At 46.1% G+C, this 18,245-nt stretch overlaps 1 protein-coding gene across 1 annotated transcript in view; it reads right to left on the bottom strand.

Moving 5' to 3' along the window:
* The window catches only part of HSF2 (heat shock transcription factor 2), a 77,618-nt gene extending 67,883 nt beyond the window's left edge, over positions 1-9,735 (bottom strand). Inside the window, exons 1-3 of the mRNA XM_069726135.1 lie at positions 9,558-9,735; positions 5,032-5,140; positions 4,693-4,820 (exon numbers count right to left, since the gene is read on the bottom strand). Coding sequence (XP_069582236.1) covers positions 4,693-4,820; positions 5,032-5,140; positions 9,558-9,650 — 330 coding nt within the window. The 5' untranslated portion in view covers positions 9,651-9,735. The remainder of the gene's footprint in view (positions 1-4,692; positions 4,821-5,031; positions 5,141-9,557) is intronic.
* Between the last annotated feature and the right edge of the window lie 8,510 nt (positions 9,736-18,245).

The following is an 18,245-nucleotide window of genomic DNA, read 5'->3' on the forward strand; positions in this document are numbered from 1 at the left end:
TGTGAAGGGCTGTCAGGGAGGACAAGTTGGCTTCTGCTTGTGACATGATGAAATTTGTCACTTTCATTAGGGATTGAGACCTCGTCCCTCCCTGATGGTTTAAATATGCTACTACCACCCTGTTGTCCGTCAGTACTCTCACGTGGTGGGAACGGAGGGAAGTTAAAAAATGATTGATGGCGTACTGAACTGCTAAAAGCTCCTTCATGTTTGAAGTAAGGTCTTTTTCTTCTACTGACCAAGGACCTTGGGCAATTTGCCTGTTTAGGTGGGCCCCCCACCCCCAAGGGCTTGCGTCTGTGGTCAGGATTATCGAGACCGGCCATACCCATGGAACCCCCCTCCTGAGATTGGACGGGTCTGTCCACCAAGCTAAGGAAGTTTTTGTCCGAGAGGATATTTTTAATTGCTTTTCTAAATTTCCTCCTGCGTGGGATACCGCCTCTAGTATTTCCCACTGGAGATCTCTCGAGTGGCTCTGAGCCCACTGTACCGCTGGGATACAGGATGTCATCGACCCCAGTATGGACATGGCTCTCCTTAGAGAGATCAGAGGAGAGATACTCAACTGATTCACTAGATGTATCATGTTGGATACTTTTTCTTCCGGCAGACGACACTCTTGCTTTGTTGAGTCTATTACTATCCCCAAGTACAACTGTACTTGAGATGGGATAAGCCTGGATTTTTCCAGGTTCAAAAACCATCCTAGATTCGATAGGGCTACCATCACTCTGTTTAGTTGCTGGCTGCAATGTAGAGAGGAACTGCCCATCACTAGGAGGTCGTCCAGATAAGGCACAATCAATATGTTTTGTTCCCTCATATGGGCCATTACTTCCGCCATTAATTTTGTGAATACTCTCGGGGCAATGGCTAGACCAAACGGAAGAGCCCTGTATTGGTAATGTTTCAGTTCCCCTTGAATCATTACTGCAACCCTGAGATATTTCCGGAAATCCGGATGGATTGGCACATGATAGTATGCGTCCTTTAAGTCTATAACAGTCATGAAACAAGACGGGATAAGGGATTTGACACATGATTTTATTGTCTCCATTTTGAATTTTTCTATTACCAGGTATCTGTTTAGTTGTTTCAAATTTATAATTACTCTGAAAGTTTCGTCCGGTTTTGTTCGAAGAAAGAGCGGAGAATAAAACCCCCTCGTCTCTTCCTGTTGTGGAACTTCCTGTAAGACTTTCTTCTCCAGAAGACTGAGAACTTCTCTCTGGATGCTCAGTTGCTCGATCTCTGACTTTCTTCGTGGTGTGACCACAAACTGATTGTGTGGCATTGTGTGAAAGCTTAGTTTTAGGCCCGTCTTTATGATGTTTAGAGTCCAGGCACTTCCAGAAATTTTTTCCCAGGTTGGAAGAAAGTGGGTCAGTCTCCCTCCTACCTGGGGCACACCCTCATTGTGGCTGTTTTTTATTATCCGGCTTGTTGAACATGAAACCTCCTCTTTTGAATTTTCTGTCTTCCCACCCCTCCTTTTGATTTTTTGGGGGGCGTCTTTGTGTGAACCTCCTTCCTCGAAAGGGCCGCCTATAAGCTTGATTTAGGAATCCCGGAAAGGCTTTCTTTTTATCAACCGCTTTTTCGAGGACATCGTCTAGGGTGGGACCGAACAAATATTCACCTTCACACGGAATGGAACACAACTTAGCTTTAGTTTGCAGGTCCCCCGGCCAGCACTTTAGCCATAATGCTCTCCTAGCCGCATTTGAGAAGGAAGCCGATCTTGCCGTCAGTCTAACTGAGTCTATTGAGGCATCTGCTAAATATGCAGCGGCCCCTCTCATCGCTGACACGGAGTCTAGTATAGACTCTCTCTGGGTTTTATTTTTTAATTGAGTCTCTAAATGATCCAGCCAGACCATTAGTGCTCTAGCTGTACACGTAGCAGCTATACCGGGTTTTAGCCCCCCGCTGGCGGCCTCCCAGGACCCTTTTAGGAAGACATCGGCCTTTTTATCCATAGGATCCTTGAGGGTCCCCATATCTTCAAAAGGCAGAGCAAACTTTTTAGAGGCTTTCGCGATGGCGGCGTCTAATTTTGGCGCTTTTCCCCATGAGGCGCAGGCTGGGTCATCAAATGGGTATTTCCTTTTGGGTGTTAACAGTACTTTTTTGTCTGGTCTTTTCCACTCCTTTTTTATAAGGGCTTGAATTTTTTCATTTAATGGGAACACTCTGTACTTCTTTTGTTCCAGGCCACTAAACATAAGATCTTGTACAGATTTTTTGGAACGAGTGTCTGCGAGACCCATTGTCGCCCTAACCATTTTCACCAACGCATCCGTTTCATCTATTGGGAAACAGTTGCGACCGCTTTCTGAAGATGCGGAGGAGCTGTAATCTGGAGATTTTTCTTTATGTTTTCTTTTACGGTTTTTTACGCTTTTTAATGCGTCTGCTACTTGGGTTTTAATTAAATCTTTTAATTCAGATGTGAAACTTGGTGTCTCCTCATCAATGGTGTTCTTAATACATGGCGCACAGAGTTTTTTAACCCATGAATCCGGCAAATCTGCTGAACAAAGCGGGCATACTCTATGTTTACTTTTCCCCTGGCATTTCTTTCCCTAGGAAACAATAAACCCCTATTAGAATTTACACTTTCACGGAGGTCACTTACCCTCCTAATGTGAGGAAGATACCGGCTGTGGCTTTGAGGATGCCTCCTCCACTTGAACCACCGTCTCCCTCCTGGATCCACCAGAGCCTCTGCTTCGCTGGGATCCTGAGCTGCTGCGCTGCGTGGGTTTTCTTGAGGAATGGCGCTCCTTCGGGTTCTTTGTCACAGGGGCCTGTGAAATTTCTTCCACCGACTGCTCTATTCCACTCATGGTGGTAATCTCTGAGCAGCGGTATACCCCTTTCCTTCTGGATATATACTAATGGAGCGGCGCCAGGCAACTTCCGGTTTACCCAGAGGTGCCCTGCGCCGCCCCGGAAGTGACCCCCACGCCTGCGCAGTAAGTCGCCGAACCCCGCGCGCGCGCTCACTGTTTGCCGGCTCACAGGAGGGACGGAGCTTCCGTAGCCGCCGCTGCTCCCAGCGTTCTCCTGTCGGTGACCGGCGTCACCACCTCCTGTGTGCCTTATGGATCGGTGGAGAAAACCTCCAGGTAGCCGCCGCTACCCATTGCCGATCATCCCTTTGAAAAGGAAGAGGCAGGCTTTCTCGGCATCCTCTTCACTGCCTCCCCTCTGCGCGCATCTACGAGGCCCGCCGACCCCGGATCGCGCCCTCAGGGAGGAATCCACCTGAGACCGTGGCAGGGTCCCCCGCTGCCTGAACTCGGCCTGATGGTCCCTGGACTCCTGGATGGTGAGTTGTGGGATCCCCGTCGGGGACAGGAAACCGAACTGAGGTGGAGGAGAGGTCCCGCCTTTTTAACCTGTGGGTTTCCTGTCCCTGAGGGCGGATCCCTCTCTCTCTCGTTACTGCCGTCATGGGGTAAGAGAAATCGGTGCACGGGGGGGTGGATCGGAGTGCAGGGGGGTTGGATTGGAGCACGGGGGGAGCGGACAGGAGGACGGGGGAGCGGAGCACAGGACGGAGGGGAGCGGACCACAGATCGGAGGGCTGGGGGGGCGATCGGTGGGGTGGGTGCACATCAATGTTTCCAGCCATGGCCAATGATATTGCAGCATCGGCCATGGCTGGATTGTAATATTTCACCAGCTTTTTAGGTGAAATATTACAAATCGCTGATTGGCTGTTGAAAGTGGAACTGCCAATCAGAGCGATCGTAGCCACGGGGTGGGGTACCACTCCCCCTGTCCCTGCAGGCCGGGTGAAATTAGTTAACCCTTTCACCCGGCTTGCAGGAGCCCAATCCGGCCATGACGCATATGCTGCGTCACAGGTCAGAATGGCACAGGTTTTCATGACGCATACGGTGCGTCAAAGGTCGGGAAGGGGTTAATCAGTGCTGTATTTTTTATTTTCAAAATCGGCTTTTCTTATACAAATATGGCCACCCGCTTGGAGCTTAACATATGACATGTGTTCAATATTTGTAGGGTTCCCAAGGGTGAGCCACCGCAGAGTGGGGGCGCCATATCCACTGAACAGTAGGGTGCCAACCCCCACAGCTAGGCAGGTATTTTGTATTAGTAGGGAACAGTATAGTGAGGCACTATATGTTTACCAGCACTATTGCACTTTGTGTTTTTCCTGTCACATTTATCTAGTATTTCCAGCTGCCATTCAACATCCTTTATTGGCAATCCCTATTTTTCTCCATTTTTTCCTGTGGTGTGTAAATGGTGGTCTATATGAGACACCAGTCTAGGGAGCACCCAGGAGATTTAGGGACAGCCACCGAGGAGCGGGGGTGCCAGTCTCGTATTGTGTGTTAGGGTGCCAACCTCCGCTGACAGGCATAGTTATCAGGCTATAGTGGTAGGTTTATTTAGTTAGCACGGTTGTGTTATCTTGATTGTGGCAAAAACACTAATTGCAAAAAGTTATTAGGTTGTAAATATAGAAATTTAGAAAAGACATGAGGCTCTCACATAAACGTGTCATGGCCCCTTTTGGAACCCATAGCCTTTATGGAAGAATCTATATGGGTGATCTTTTACAGCTTCCTCTGGCAATTCCAGCTAATTATCAGGGGTTCCAGCAGAATGGGAGGTGGGAGTGTTGGAAGCACTGATAAGAAACCGAAGTCTTACCTTCCTCTTTATGTTCTCCAATAACTCATCTTGCCCCTGGATGAAGAAAGGATGTTGAAATTCAACTGGTCCATCCCTCTCCTGCTTTACAATCCCAGAGTCCACATGAACCACCTTCCTGAAACCATCTTTATGGGAGAGAGACATACAGAAGTGAATCGGAGGCACAATGCACAAGTACACAAACTGATAATCTGGTACTGGAAAGATGGTCTTATTCGCACCCCTAAACACAACTAGGTGCTCCTCTAGGTCTCATCACGGTCCCCTAATGTTACCTGTCCCGTTCTGCTTGTGCCAGACCACAACCATCATACACTGGGATTTCATCAGACTTACACATATTGAGCTGTCTCACAAAGCTGGCCATGTTATTGTGTTTGAAGTACTTGGGCAGGATCTCCTTTGCAAACCGTTGTTCATCAAGAACCAAAAAACTCTGGCCATTCTGAAAAAAAAGACAAGGATAAAAGAAAAATATTAATTGTGAAGATGACCACATCGCACGTGTGTTTTTGTGCAAAACCTGTAGAAAAGCATGGTCCTGCTGCCCTCATTACCCACAAGGTAAAGTTGCAATTGAGGGTGGGGCAATGGTCTAATATGTCCAGGAACAACCCTAAAGGTACCGTCACACTCCGCAACTTTGCAACGAGAACGACAACAATCCGTGACGTTGCAGCGTCCTGGATAGCGATCTCGTTGACACGCAGCAGCAATCTGGATCCCGCTGTGCCATCGCTGGTCGGAGCTAGAAGTCCAGAACTTTATTTGGTCGTCAGGTCGGCGTGTATCGTCATGTTTGACATCAAAAGCAACGATGCCTGCAATGTTTTACATGGAGCTAACAACCAGCGAGAACGATAAGTGAGTCGCCGTTACGTCACTGGATCGCTCCTGCATCGTTCTGGAGCTGCTGTGTTTGACGTCTCTACAGCGACCTAAACAGCGACGCTCCAGCGATCGGCTCGTTGTCTACATCGCTGCAGCGTCACTGAGTGTGACGGTACCTTACATTATAAAGCTCTCCAACTTGCCATCCACTATTTTGCCAGCATTATAGGAGCCTTAACTTACTTTCCAGCATGCAATGGCCATGCCAAGGCCTAGGACTTGGGTGCCTAAAACCGAAACCTCACGCTTTCCCACTTTTTCTAATTCATCTCATAGTCTGCCACTTGTGAACAGCAGTTGAGTAATTTTTTCAGGGGTTGGCCATAAAATTAAGTGATGCACTAAATCTGAAAAATCCCCATCAACAGAAATCAAGTCGTCATGTACACGGTCTATTAAAGGGAACCTGCTACATTGTATATGTGGCCATATGTGTGCCTACCATAATATAGGATGTGTGTTAGAAGACTATGTAAAATTCTGCTCAGCTACTGCTGCCCTATAACATGCACAATAGTCTTCTGGTGGCGCTATACAGCAGGGGTGTCAAACTGCATTCTTCGAGGGCCTCAAACCATGCGTGCTTTCAAGATTTCCTCAGCATTGCACAAGGTGCTGGAATCATTCTCTGCAGGTGATTAAATTATCACCTGTGCAATGCAAGGAAATCCTGAAAACATGACCTGTTTGCAGCCCTCGAGGAATGCAGTTTGACACCCCTGATATACAGTGAACTCTATACACTGTGCTGTGACTTCATTGATCAACATCCCTCTTGGCATGTCTCCTTTATAGATGCAGATAGTGGAATCGCAAAGAAATAATACTTTGCTTATGAAAATGAGCTTGAAAGTGCCTCGAGCTCAGTCCAACGCGAGGCGAGGCATGGGCTCTTTGCAGTAAGCCCCGACTAATGCATCTCTCATTTTCCTCCTCTGCAGGCTCTGTTTAATTATCAATTGCCTCTGAGAAAGTGGAAGGAGACTTTTTGCTACGGTGTCTCCTATACACAATACACAGACATTAGGGATTCCTGCTCTCATTTCTGCTGATAACCTCTGCTGGTTATCAAAATTAAGTGGAAGCCCGCACCATTTTTTATTTATTTTTAAATTAATTCTTAACTTTACACACGGTGTTAACAGCGGGAAATCGAGGAGTCGGGGGTTCGGCCTATTGACTTCACCGCACTGGGTATAAAAGTGATTTTATAAAAAAGCTACAGTGAGCAGCTCAATAAGTGACATTGCTGGAATCAGGGTCTGGATCAACATTTTGCTGCTCTCAGATTAAATGGCAAAAAAATTGCTGACAGATTCCTTCTAAGAGATGGTATATCCTAAGTATTACCGACCAGAAAGAAAATCCTTTAGATCAAGTTCAGATGATGAATATTTGATGCATTTTTTTAATGCAAAAATACCACTCAATTGCAGATAGAGGGACAAATAACATTACAGTGTGGCTACAGGGAGAATGTTAACTAATTTCCTCCTGAGCGCTGCGGATTTTCAGTCATATGCTGACAGTCACTGCTCACCATATGCTCCAGCACTGACAGCTGGTTGTGCACAGATTTTTCTATTAGACTTGAATTAAATGCAAATAATAAAAAAACAAATCTGTATATACAAAAAGTGCATGCCTTTGTAGCATTTATGCAGCAGAATCGCAATAAAAAGACATGTAATCCGCACAGGACTTCATCAGTAGTTTTATTAATGCTAAGTAGCTGGAAGGACCCAAAGCAGTTTTATTTACAAGGTCCTGCCATACCAAAAGGAGACAAAAACCACAGCTGATTGGGAAAAAAAAATAAAAAAAAAATGTAGAACTACAAGTTACTTATTTAAAAATGCACGCAGCAGAAATGCTGCAGCATAACACGCATCTTAGGAACTTCACTCTTTAAAGTGAATGATTTTTCTTGAAAAAAAAAATCCAAGATTTAATTTTTTTATCAGTATTATTAGAGCTTATCAGATTAATCAGTTTGGTCAGTGACAGTATGTACCATAAGGTGATGCGCACTGTATTGTCAGGAGGACTCTGCACAGAATACGCCTGGAAAAGCTCAGAAAATTTGCAGCATAAAATCATGTGCACACATTCCATCTAGTCTCTTCTGTTAACTGCTTCATAAAGACAAAGATGTCAAAGCCAAGAAGTGACCGCTGGCATTTTACAGAAGTCGCTTTATCTGGCAAAGCTCCGCTGGTGTCCTCAGCCGGGGCGCCACACGTGTGCGCACACCCTCAGCCGGGGCGCCACACGTGCGCGCACACCCTCAGCCGGGGCGCCACACGTGCGCGCACACCCTCAGCCGGGGCGCCACACGTGCGCGCACACCCTCAGCCGGGGCGCCACACGTGCGCGCACACCCTCAGCCGGGGCGCCACACGTGCGCGCACACCCTCAGCCGGGGCGCCACACGTGCGCGCACACCCTCAGCCGGGGCGCCACACGTGCGCGCACACCCTCAGCCGGGGCGCCACACGTGCGCGCACACCCTCAGCCGGGGCGCCACACGTGCGCGCACACCCTCAGCCGGGGCGCCACACGTGCGCGCACACCCTCAACCGGGGCGCCACACGTGCGCGCACACCCTCAGCCGGGGCGCCACACGTGCGCGCGCACACCCTCAGCTGGGGTGCCATACGGGAGCACACACACCCTCAGCCAGGGAGACATACGGGAGCACACACACCCTCAGCCAGGGCCACATACAGGAGCGCACACACCCTCAGCCAGGGCCACATACAGGAGCGCACACACCCTCAGCCAGGGCCACATACAGGAGCGCACACACCCTCAGCCAGGGCCACATACAGGAGCGCACACACCCTCGTACCCTAACCGTTTCGTCAGTTATCAGTTTTAGCTCGAGGGGAAGGGAGGATGACCAAACAAACAAAAAAAAACAGTTACCACACTGATTGGTGAGAATTTAACAAGACAACCCCTTCTAACGTTAAAGGGAACCTTTCACCCCAAAATGGAAGGTGAACTAAGCCCACCAGCATCAGGGGCTTATCTACAGCATTCTGGAATGCTGTAGATAAGCCCCCGATGTATCCTGAAAGATGAGAAAAGGAGGTTAGATTATACTCACCTGGGCGGTCCGATCCGATGGGCGTCGCGGTGCAGTCCGGGGCCTCCCATCGTCTTACAATGACGTCCTCTTCTTGTCTTCATGCTCCGGCAAAGGCGTAATTATCTGACCTGTTGAGGGCAGAGCAAAGTACTGCAGTGCACAGGCACCGGGCCTCTCTGACCTTCCAGCCAGGGCGCCTTTCCCGGGCAGACAAAGTACGCCGGAGCCGTGGCGTGAAGACAAGAAGAGGACGTCATCATAAGATGGGAGGCCCCGGACCAGACCGCGATGCTCATCGGATCGGACCGCCCCAGGTGAGTATAATCTAACCTCTTTTTCTCGTCTTTCAGGTTATATCAGGGCTTATCTATAACATTACAGAATGCTGTAGATAAGCCCCTGATGCTGGTGGGCTTAGCTCACCTTGCATTTTGGGGGGCGACCATCCACCTCTCGTGTCTCCCCTTTTCCCCATAGTTTGTAAGCTTGCGAGCAGGGCCCTCACTCCTCTTGGTATCGGTTTTGAACTGTGATTATTGTTATGCTATAATGTCTATTGTCTGTACAAGTCCCCTCTATAATTTGTTGGCGCTATATAAAATTATTATTTGCCCCCAACCTGAGGGGACGGGCAGGGGGAACTTCTGAAGACAGGAGGTTGGCTGTAAAGGTGTCAGGGAGACGGGTCCAGTGCTCGGCCGCGGCCACATGGAGCTCCCGCTGTGTGCGGCCCTGGCGGCAGGGAGCTCAGCGGCCGACTACAGGCCGGGCCTCCCCGGAGGGACACCACACGGGCCTGGGCTAGCAGGTGCCAACATGACCGCCCCAGGCCGCTGCCACAAGATGGTAGCCGTGCCACCTCCGCACACGCGAGTACCTGGCTCCACGTTATGAACTCGTTGGTGTCGGCGTCCTCCACCAGGGTCCACAGCTTGCTCAGGAACGCCGGCACGTTGGAGTTCTGCTTCATTATCCCGATGTCCGACGAGAAGTAAACACAATGTCTGCCAGAGAATGAGTGAAGTAGAATACGGTTGTGCGCCTGCGCGAACTCTCAACCTCCGAGACCATCCGCCGCCAAGAAACACGCCCATTTGTGATGACGCAACGACCCGACACTGAGGAGAAAGTCTGTCTCAGAGCTCCGCCTTGTACAACGAGCACACTCTCACGTGCGGGGACAGGTGGGGGGAGGGCTCAGAGCGACTGCTGCAAGTGATTGGACAGCTGTAGTTGAGGCAGGAGTGATGCTGGCCAATCAAATAGCTGGAATTGGGGCGCTAAGGACCAGGGAAGCCGGAAGTTCAGCTCAGTTGTGTGTGCATGTGCAAATATGAATGGCGCTTTGTGGCGCGTCTGCCTGACTGGAGTGGTTGGCTAGTAGTAGTCATAGCTACATGCGCTACATGTACAAGTGTTTACCCAAACTGTAGAGAAGAGCCAGGAGTCCACCACACCCGACGCGCGTTTCGTAGGGAAATGCTTCGTCCAGGGGTTTATTAGGCTTTGTGTTAGGCTATTGTGGCTTCCATATAATGCCTACTGACCCGTGTATATGGCTTAATTTAGCCTCGTTATTTACAATTCTGTACACACTGGTTCGTTGTGTGCAATGTTTAGGCTATTTATACCTATTTTAGCAATTTGTGTTCAGAGCATTCAGAGTACTGACTATTTATTACTTTTGTTATATGCTTTTTTTATTTGCCTTGCCGCTTTACCTAGTATACCTATATCCCATCTGTATATGATATCGGCACACCAAGTGCACATACATGTCTTGCTGTTACCTCCAGGTTTCTCTGTCCACCATTGTTTTGTGTCTGTTGTGTCTCACCGTTGCCTGTCTAGGCAATTTTATGACCACTTTGTGGTCTCTTTGTTATCAATAAAGGACTTTTTATACGTTAATTTGTGAGTGGTGCCCTTTTTTTGTAGGTATTTATGTTTTACATTCTGTCATATGTTGTATGTTCTGTCATATTATTATTTATTATTATAGCGCCATTTATTCCATGGCACTTTACATGTGAGGAGGGGTATACATAATAAAACAAGTACAATAATCTTGAACAATACAAGTCACAACTGGTACAGGAGGAGAGAGGACCCTGCCCGCGAAGGCTCACAATCTACAAGGGATGGGTGAGGATACAGTAGGGGAGGATAGAGCTGGCCGTGCAGCGGTTTGGTCGATCGGTGGTTACTGCAGGTTGTAGGCTTGTCGGAAGAGGTGGGTCTTCAGGTTCTTTTTGAAGGTTTCGATGGTAGGCGAGAGTCTGATATGTTGCGGTAGAGAATTCCAGAGTAGGGGGGATGCACGAGAGAAATCTTGTATGCGATTGTGGGAAGAGGAGATAATAGGGAGTAGAGAAGGAGATCTTGTGAGGATCGCAGGATGTATGGAGGAGACAGGTTGTGGATGGCTTTGAATGTCATGGTTAGGCTTTTGTACTGGAGTCTCTGGGTGATGGGGAGCCAGTGCAGGGAGAGGCCGGGGAATAGCGGGGGGACAGGTGGATTAGTCGGGCAGCAGAGTTTAGAATAGATTGGAGGGGTGCAAGAGTGTTAGAGGGGAGGCCACAGAGCAGGAGGTTACAGTAGTCAAGGCGGGAGATGATGAGGGCATGGACTAGGGTCTTTGCAGATTCTTGGTTTAGGAATGTGCGGATCCGTGAAATATTTTTGAGTTGGAGGCGGCAGGAAGTGGAAAGGGTTTGGATATGTGGTTTAAAGGAGAGAGCAGCGTCAAGGATTACCACGAGACAGCGAGCTTGTGGGACTGGGGAGAGTGGGCAGCCATTTACTGTAATGGATAGGTTTGTTGGGGGGGTCGCGTGAGATGGGGGAAAGATGATGAATTCTGTTTTGTCCATGTTAAGTTTTAGAAATCTAGCGGAGAAGAAGGATGAAATAGTGGACAGACATTGAGGGATTCTGGTTAGTAGGGAGGTGATATCTGGTCCAGAGATGTAGATCTGTGTGTCGTCAGCATAGAGATGATACTGAAAGCCGTGAGATTCTATGAGCTGTCCCAGGCCAAAGGTGTAAATGGAGAAGAGCAGGGGCCCAAGAACTGAACCTTGGGGGACTCCGACAGATAGGGGGCGAGGTGAGGAGGTGGTGTGTGAGTGGGAGACGCTGAATGTACGGTCAGTTAGGTATGACGAGATCCAGGATAGGGCCAAGTCTGTGATTCCAAGGGATGAGAGGGTCTGTAATAATAGGGAATGGTCCACTGTGTCAAAGGCAGAGGACAGGTCCAGGAGGAGGAGGATAGAGTAGTGTTGCTTGCTCTTGGCGGTTAATAGGTCATTGGTGACCTTAGTTAGGGCATATTTTGTATGTACTGTCATATGTTCTGTCATATGTTTTACGTTCTGTCATGTTGTACGTACTGTCATATCTTGTACGTACTGTCATATCTTGTATGTACTGTCATATCTTGTATGTACTGTCATATCTTGTATGTACTGTCATATCTTGTATGTACTGTCATATGTTGTATGCTCTGTCATATGTTGTATGTTTTGCAATATGTTGTATGCACGGTTATATCTTGTATGTTGCATGTACTGTCATGTGTGTTCTGTCATATGTTGCATGTTCTGTCATATGTTGTATGTACGGTCATATGTTGTATGTACGGTCATATGTTGTATGTACGGTCATATGTTGTATGTACGGTCATATGTTGTATGTACTGTAATAATAATAATAATCTTTATTTTCATATAGCGCTAACATATTCCGCAGCGCTTTACAGTTTGCACACATTATCATTGCTGTCCCCGTTGGGGCTCACAATCTAAATTCCCTATCAGTATGTCTTTGGAATGTGGGAGGAAACCGGAGAACCCGGAGGAAACCCACGCAAACACGGAGAGAACATACAAACTCTTTGCAGATGTTGTCCTTGGTGGGGTTTGAACCCAGGACTCCAGCGCTGCAAGGCTGCTGTGCTAACCACTGAGCCACCGTGCTGTCATATGTTGTATGTACTGTCATATGTTGTATGTACTGCCATATGTTGTACGTACTGTCATGTTATATGTTGTACGTACTGTCATATGTACTGTCATATGTTATATGTTGTATGCCCTGTCATATGTTGTATGTACTGTCATATGTTGTATGTTCTGCCATATGTTTTACATTCTGTCATATGTTGTATGTACTGTCATATGGTGAACATTCTGTTGTATGTAGTCATATGTTGTATGTACTGTCATATGTTGTATGTACTGCCATATGTTGTACGTACTGCCATATGTTATATGTTGTATGCTCTGTCATATGTTGTATGTTCTGTCATATGGTGAACATTCTGTTGTATGTAGTCATATGTTGTACGTACTGTCATATGTTGTACGTACTGCCATATGTTATATGTTGTATGTTCTGTCATATGTTGTACATTCTGTCATGTTGTACGTACTGTCATATGTTGTACGCTCTGTCATATGTTGTATGTACTGTCATATGTTGTATGTACTGTCATATGTTGTATGTACTGTCATATGTTGTATGTTCTGTCATATGATACCAGGACCAGGCAACATACTAGATACCGAGGGGAAGATCAAGCACTAAATAGTGCCACACAGCCCCTCACCAAGAAATAAAACCAACTCCATATAAGCCATAGAAAATAGGAGTACACTAGGAGCGTATAGGTAATTTAAATAGAAGTAATATTTTATTAAATAACATATAATTAACATTAAGTTTAAAGTGCAGACAAGATACAAAATATATAATGAAATACAATACTGAAGGATGGTAAAAAGAGAGTGGGTATCCCCCGGTGTACACCGTCTAAGGAGCCAACATGCATACCAAATAGTGGAAGAGACCTGCTACCAAAAAATCCATGTCACACTGTCCATGTAAGGTGCCAGCCGGCGTGAAGTGACATGTAAATAACAGGTGGTTCTTACCAATGTAGGGCACCAAGACGGGGCACACCGGACGGGATCCACAAGCCACATATGTTGTATGTACTGTTATATCTTGTATGTTGCATGTACTGTCATGTTGTATGCACTGTCATATGTTGTATGTTCTGTCATATGTTGTATGTTGTCATATCTTGTATGTTCTGTCATATCTTGTATGTTGCATTACTGTCATATGTTGTATGTACTGTAATAATAATCTTTATTTTTATATAGCGCTAACATATTCCGCAGCGCTTTACAGTTTGCACACATTATCATTGCTGTCCCTGTTGGGGCTCACAATCTAAATTCCCTATCAGTATGTCTTTGGAATGTGGGAGGAAACCGGAGAACCCGGAGGAAACCCACGCAAACACGGAGAGAACATACAAACTCTTTGCAGATGTTGTCCTTGGTGGGGTTTGAACCCAGGACTCAAGCGCTGCAAGGCTGCTGTGCTAACCACTGAGCCACCGTGCTGTCATATGTTGTATGTACTGTCATATGTTGTATGTACTGTCATATGTTGTATGTACTGCCATATGTTGTACGTACTGTCATATGTTATATGTTGTATGCTCTGTCATATGTTGTATGTACTGTCATATGTTGTACGTACTGTCATATGTTATATGTTGTATGTTCTGTCATATGTTGTATGTACTGTCATATGTTGTATGTTCTGTCATATGTTGTACGTACTGTCATATGTTATATGTTGTATGCTCTGTCATGTTGTATGTTCTGTCATATGTTGTATGTACTGTCATATGTTATATGTTGTATGCTCTGTCATATGTTGCATGTACTGTCATATGTTGTATGTTGCATGTACTGTCATATGTTGTATGTTGCATGTACTGTCATATGTTGTATGTACTGTGTGGTGCGGTGACCCACGTTACAGCCAGGGAGCGCTGTGTGTGCGCTTCAAGATGCGCTTGGAGGCATAAGGCCATGTTCACACGTTCCTGATTTCCCTGCTGTTTTTTCTGCACTAAAAACCGCAGCTCTTGGCAGAAAACGCAGGTGCGTTTTTTGATGCGGTTTTTAATGCAGTTTCTGTGTGTTTTCTAGGAAGTTTTTTTAGGGTTAAAATGGCTGAAAATACCCTAACCCTACCCCCTAACCCTAACCCTAGTTCTAACTGTAGTGGGGAAAAAAAAAATTCTTTATTTTATTATTGTTACTACCTATGGGGGTGATAAAGGGGGGGGGGGGCATTTACCTTTTTTTATTTTGATCACTGTGAGGTTATCACAGTGATCAAAATGTGCCTGGAACGAATCTGCCGGCCGGCAGATTCGGCGGGCGCACTGCGCATACACCCGCCATTTTGGAAGATGGCGGCGCCCAGGGAGAAGACGGCCGGACGGACACCGGGAGGCCCGGTAAGTATAAGGGGGGGAGATTAGGGCACGGGGGGGCATCGGAGCATGGGGGGGTGGGATTAGGGCACGGGGGAGCAGCCACACTCCGCCAACGCACTTCCTGCTGCAGCGGTTCTGCACCACAAACCGCAGAAAACCCGCAGATATTTTTTTTTCGTCTGCGGGTTTTACTGCAGGTTTAACCTCACAATGGAGGTCAATGGGTGCAGAACCGCTGCAGTTCCGCAAAAAGAAGTGACATGGTACTTCTTTTTTACCGCAGCTATTCAGCGCGGCTTTTTTCGCGATTTTCCGCAATGTGGGCACAGCAGTTCCTGTTTTCCATAGGGTACATTGTAATGTACCCTGCATGGAAAACAGCTGCGGACCCGCAGCGGCAAAATCGCGGCGGTTCCGCATTAAAAAAAAGGATTGTGTGAACATGGCCTAAATGTAAATGCATAAATAAGTGGAGGGCACCGCAAAGGGAAGGTTCACCATGGGCTTGTGATTAAACATGAAAAAAGACAAGAGAAAGATCATGCCCACATAAATAGGAACACTTCCATATATATATTAATAAAAAAGTTGTATTTTTATTGAACTGGCACAAACCTCAAAAAACTGCATCTATATGCACACAGAGAAAAAAACACACAAAATACAATTAAAAACATCTAAAAAATGCAAACATGCACCAACATGCCTATTGATATGTCATATCCTGATATAAGGAAACTGACATCCCACAAAATATGTATCACCCACAATACAGATGTTACAACAAGCTTGCTGCACAAACAAAAATAATGCAAAGATCAATAACAAATCCATGTAATAAATGCAATGGTATGAATATTGCAATACCATATATCCCTACAATAAGGTGCATATTTTTAGTGCAGAAATTTTTGGTTATTTCAGGACTTCAAACACATGATAGAAGGGAAAAAAAAATTCAAAAGATGCAAAAAATACAAAAAAGAGCGTACAAAAAATGAATAAGTGCAAAAGAGATGTATAAGATATAAATATCTCAGTAATAGTACGCATCAGAGCTGCGGGAGGGGAGGAAGAGGGGGAACTAAAACAATATAAGAACCCAAGACCTCAATCCCTAAAAAAAAAACCATCATACCCGCAGTCCGAAATCATGGAGAGAAGTCTTGTTAGGTGGGGAGACAGAGTGGGGGATAGGCTCCCACGCGTATCGCCGCCTGAATAGCAGCTTCCTCAGGGAAAAAAATCTCATGTGTGGAGCATTCTCTGCGGGAATATATACAAGTACTCAGTAATACTAAGGGTGTTCACCTGTGTTGGAGAGATTTTTTTTGGAGTCACACATGTGAAATACCACCTGGCCGCAGCCATCTTGTTAATGTTAGAATCCAGATAGGAGTAATGAAGTTTCGTCAAAATAGATAATGCGCTTGCGCACAGACATGGACGCGGTGTGCATCTGCAGCTCAGAATTAACCAATATAGTCATTAGTGCGCAGGCGCGGAAGAGAACGTTAGCGCGTGCGCGATATGCAGCGCTGCATTAGTATGGGACTATGTACTAAGGGTGTCCCACTCATATAAAGAACTGGGCCACCAATGTGACCGTGGCATCACACCCCAATCATACATTACCCAGCATACAGAAAGGACACAGCGTAACATGGTCCAGTATTCACTTAGTAAGGGAGATCAGAAGGCCCATGCGCACAAACATAAATATGATAGCACAATGCTGACCAGCATGGTCACTGCAACGCAAACATGTACGGATGCTGTCAGCGCTTGCCCACTGTGCAGCACTGCATCAAGGCAAAACTGCCAACTATAGGCATTCCGCGCATATGAGATGCTGGGCCACCAAGATAGTAGCACCAAATCTCACATTAGCCCAATACCATCAGCACCCACCAGATGAAAGAAAGCCACAACGGCCTATGATAGTCTAAACATCGACCATATGATCATAATCGGCTATGTAAACACCATATATGTTTGAAGGCAAAATTAGCAAAAATAGTGTAAACACACTGTTAGCTCATGCTCCATGCAAAAATAGCTGTACATCAAGAAAAAAAAAAAAGGGATATACATGTACATATGGCTATCCATGAAACGGTGCACATACATACATACGTAAATGAATAAAGAACAATTGTACTAAAGAAATGGATACTGCCAGCAGGGTATATTTGTAACATATAATATCATGATGCCATCATATTACAAAACAGACGCCCAAATGCCTTGGCACTATGCAGAACTTCCTCATCCAAAATATAATTCGAATTTGAAACACCATGATAAATATCCCAGTTATCCCAGGCATATGGTATTGCAATATCCAGAATCCTTAAAAAAAGGGCACCTATGGAGAAACATTTTTATATATAGAAAAAAAAAAAAAGCCAAATCTGGCTCAATAAATACCATATCCTACAAAGATATATGTATATACAGAACTAGAGGATGCACAGGTAAGTGAATATAAAAATATACATGTGCACATCATGGCAATCAAAATGCCAACAGAGTGTCTACGACTTATTCAAAGGTCATCGTGTCCGTAGATGACCGAGCCACGACCTTTATTTGGAACAACAGACTGGGTCCAAATCAACCATAGAACCCAGAAAAGAGAAGTTCCTCATTGAGTCCATTAGGTGACAAGCTTTTCAAATTGAAGATCCAACGAGATTCCCGACGTAGTAGTTCCTTGGTCCGGTCACCCCCACGGATACTGCCTGACACCTGATCCACAACCATGACCCGTATATTATGGCATTTGCCATCATGATTCTCCAGAAAATGGGATGCAACAGACGAAATGGGTTTGTCCTTCTCCTTATCCCCCTTAGCTTTGCCAATATTTGATATATGCTGCTGGATTCTTAGTCTGATTTCTTGGCCTGTCTGCCCAACATATATCTTTGGACACGAACAAATCAGTAAGTAGACCACACTCCTGGATCGACAGTTCGCATAAATCCTTGTTTCAATTTTTCCTAGAAAGACCGAAAGCATTAGTACATTAGTAGCAATCATGTAGAGGCACACAGTACAACTGCCACATGGAAAAGATCCCTTGAGACGGCTCCCCGTCCCCAATCCTGTAGTTGGTCTCCTGAAATGGCTAGTGGTAAGACAGTCTTTAACATTTCTAGCCCTTCTGGCAACTATCATAGATATGTCAGATATATGGGGCCTGAGTTTCGTCTCGTTTAGCCATGGAGGCATAAATGTGATGAGACAAAG

The sequence above is a fragment of the Ranitomeya imitator genome, chromosome 5 (assembly GCF_032444005.1).
Source record: "Ranitomeya imitator isolate aRanImi1 chromosome 5, aRanImi1.pri, whole genome shotgun sequence".
In the NCBI taxonomy this organism is placed as follows: Eukaryota; Metazoa; Chordata; class Amphibia; order Anura; family Dendrobatidae; genus Ranitomeya; species Ranitomeya imitator.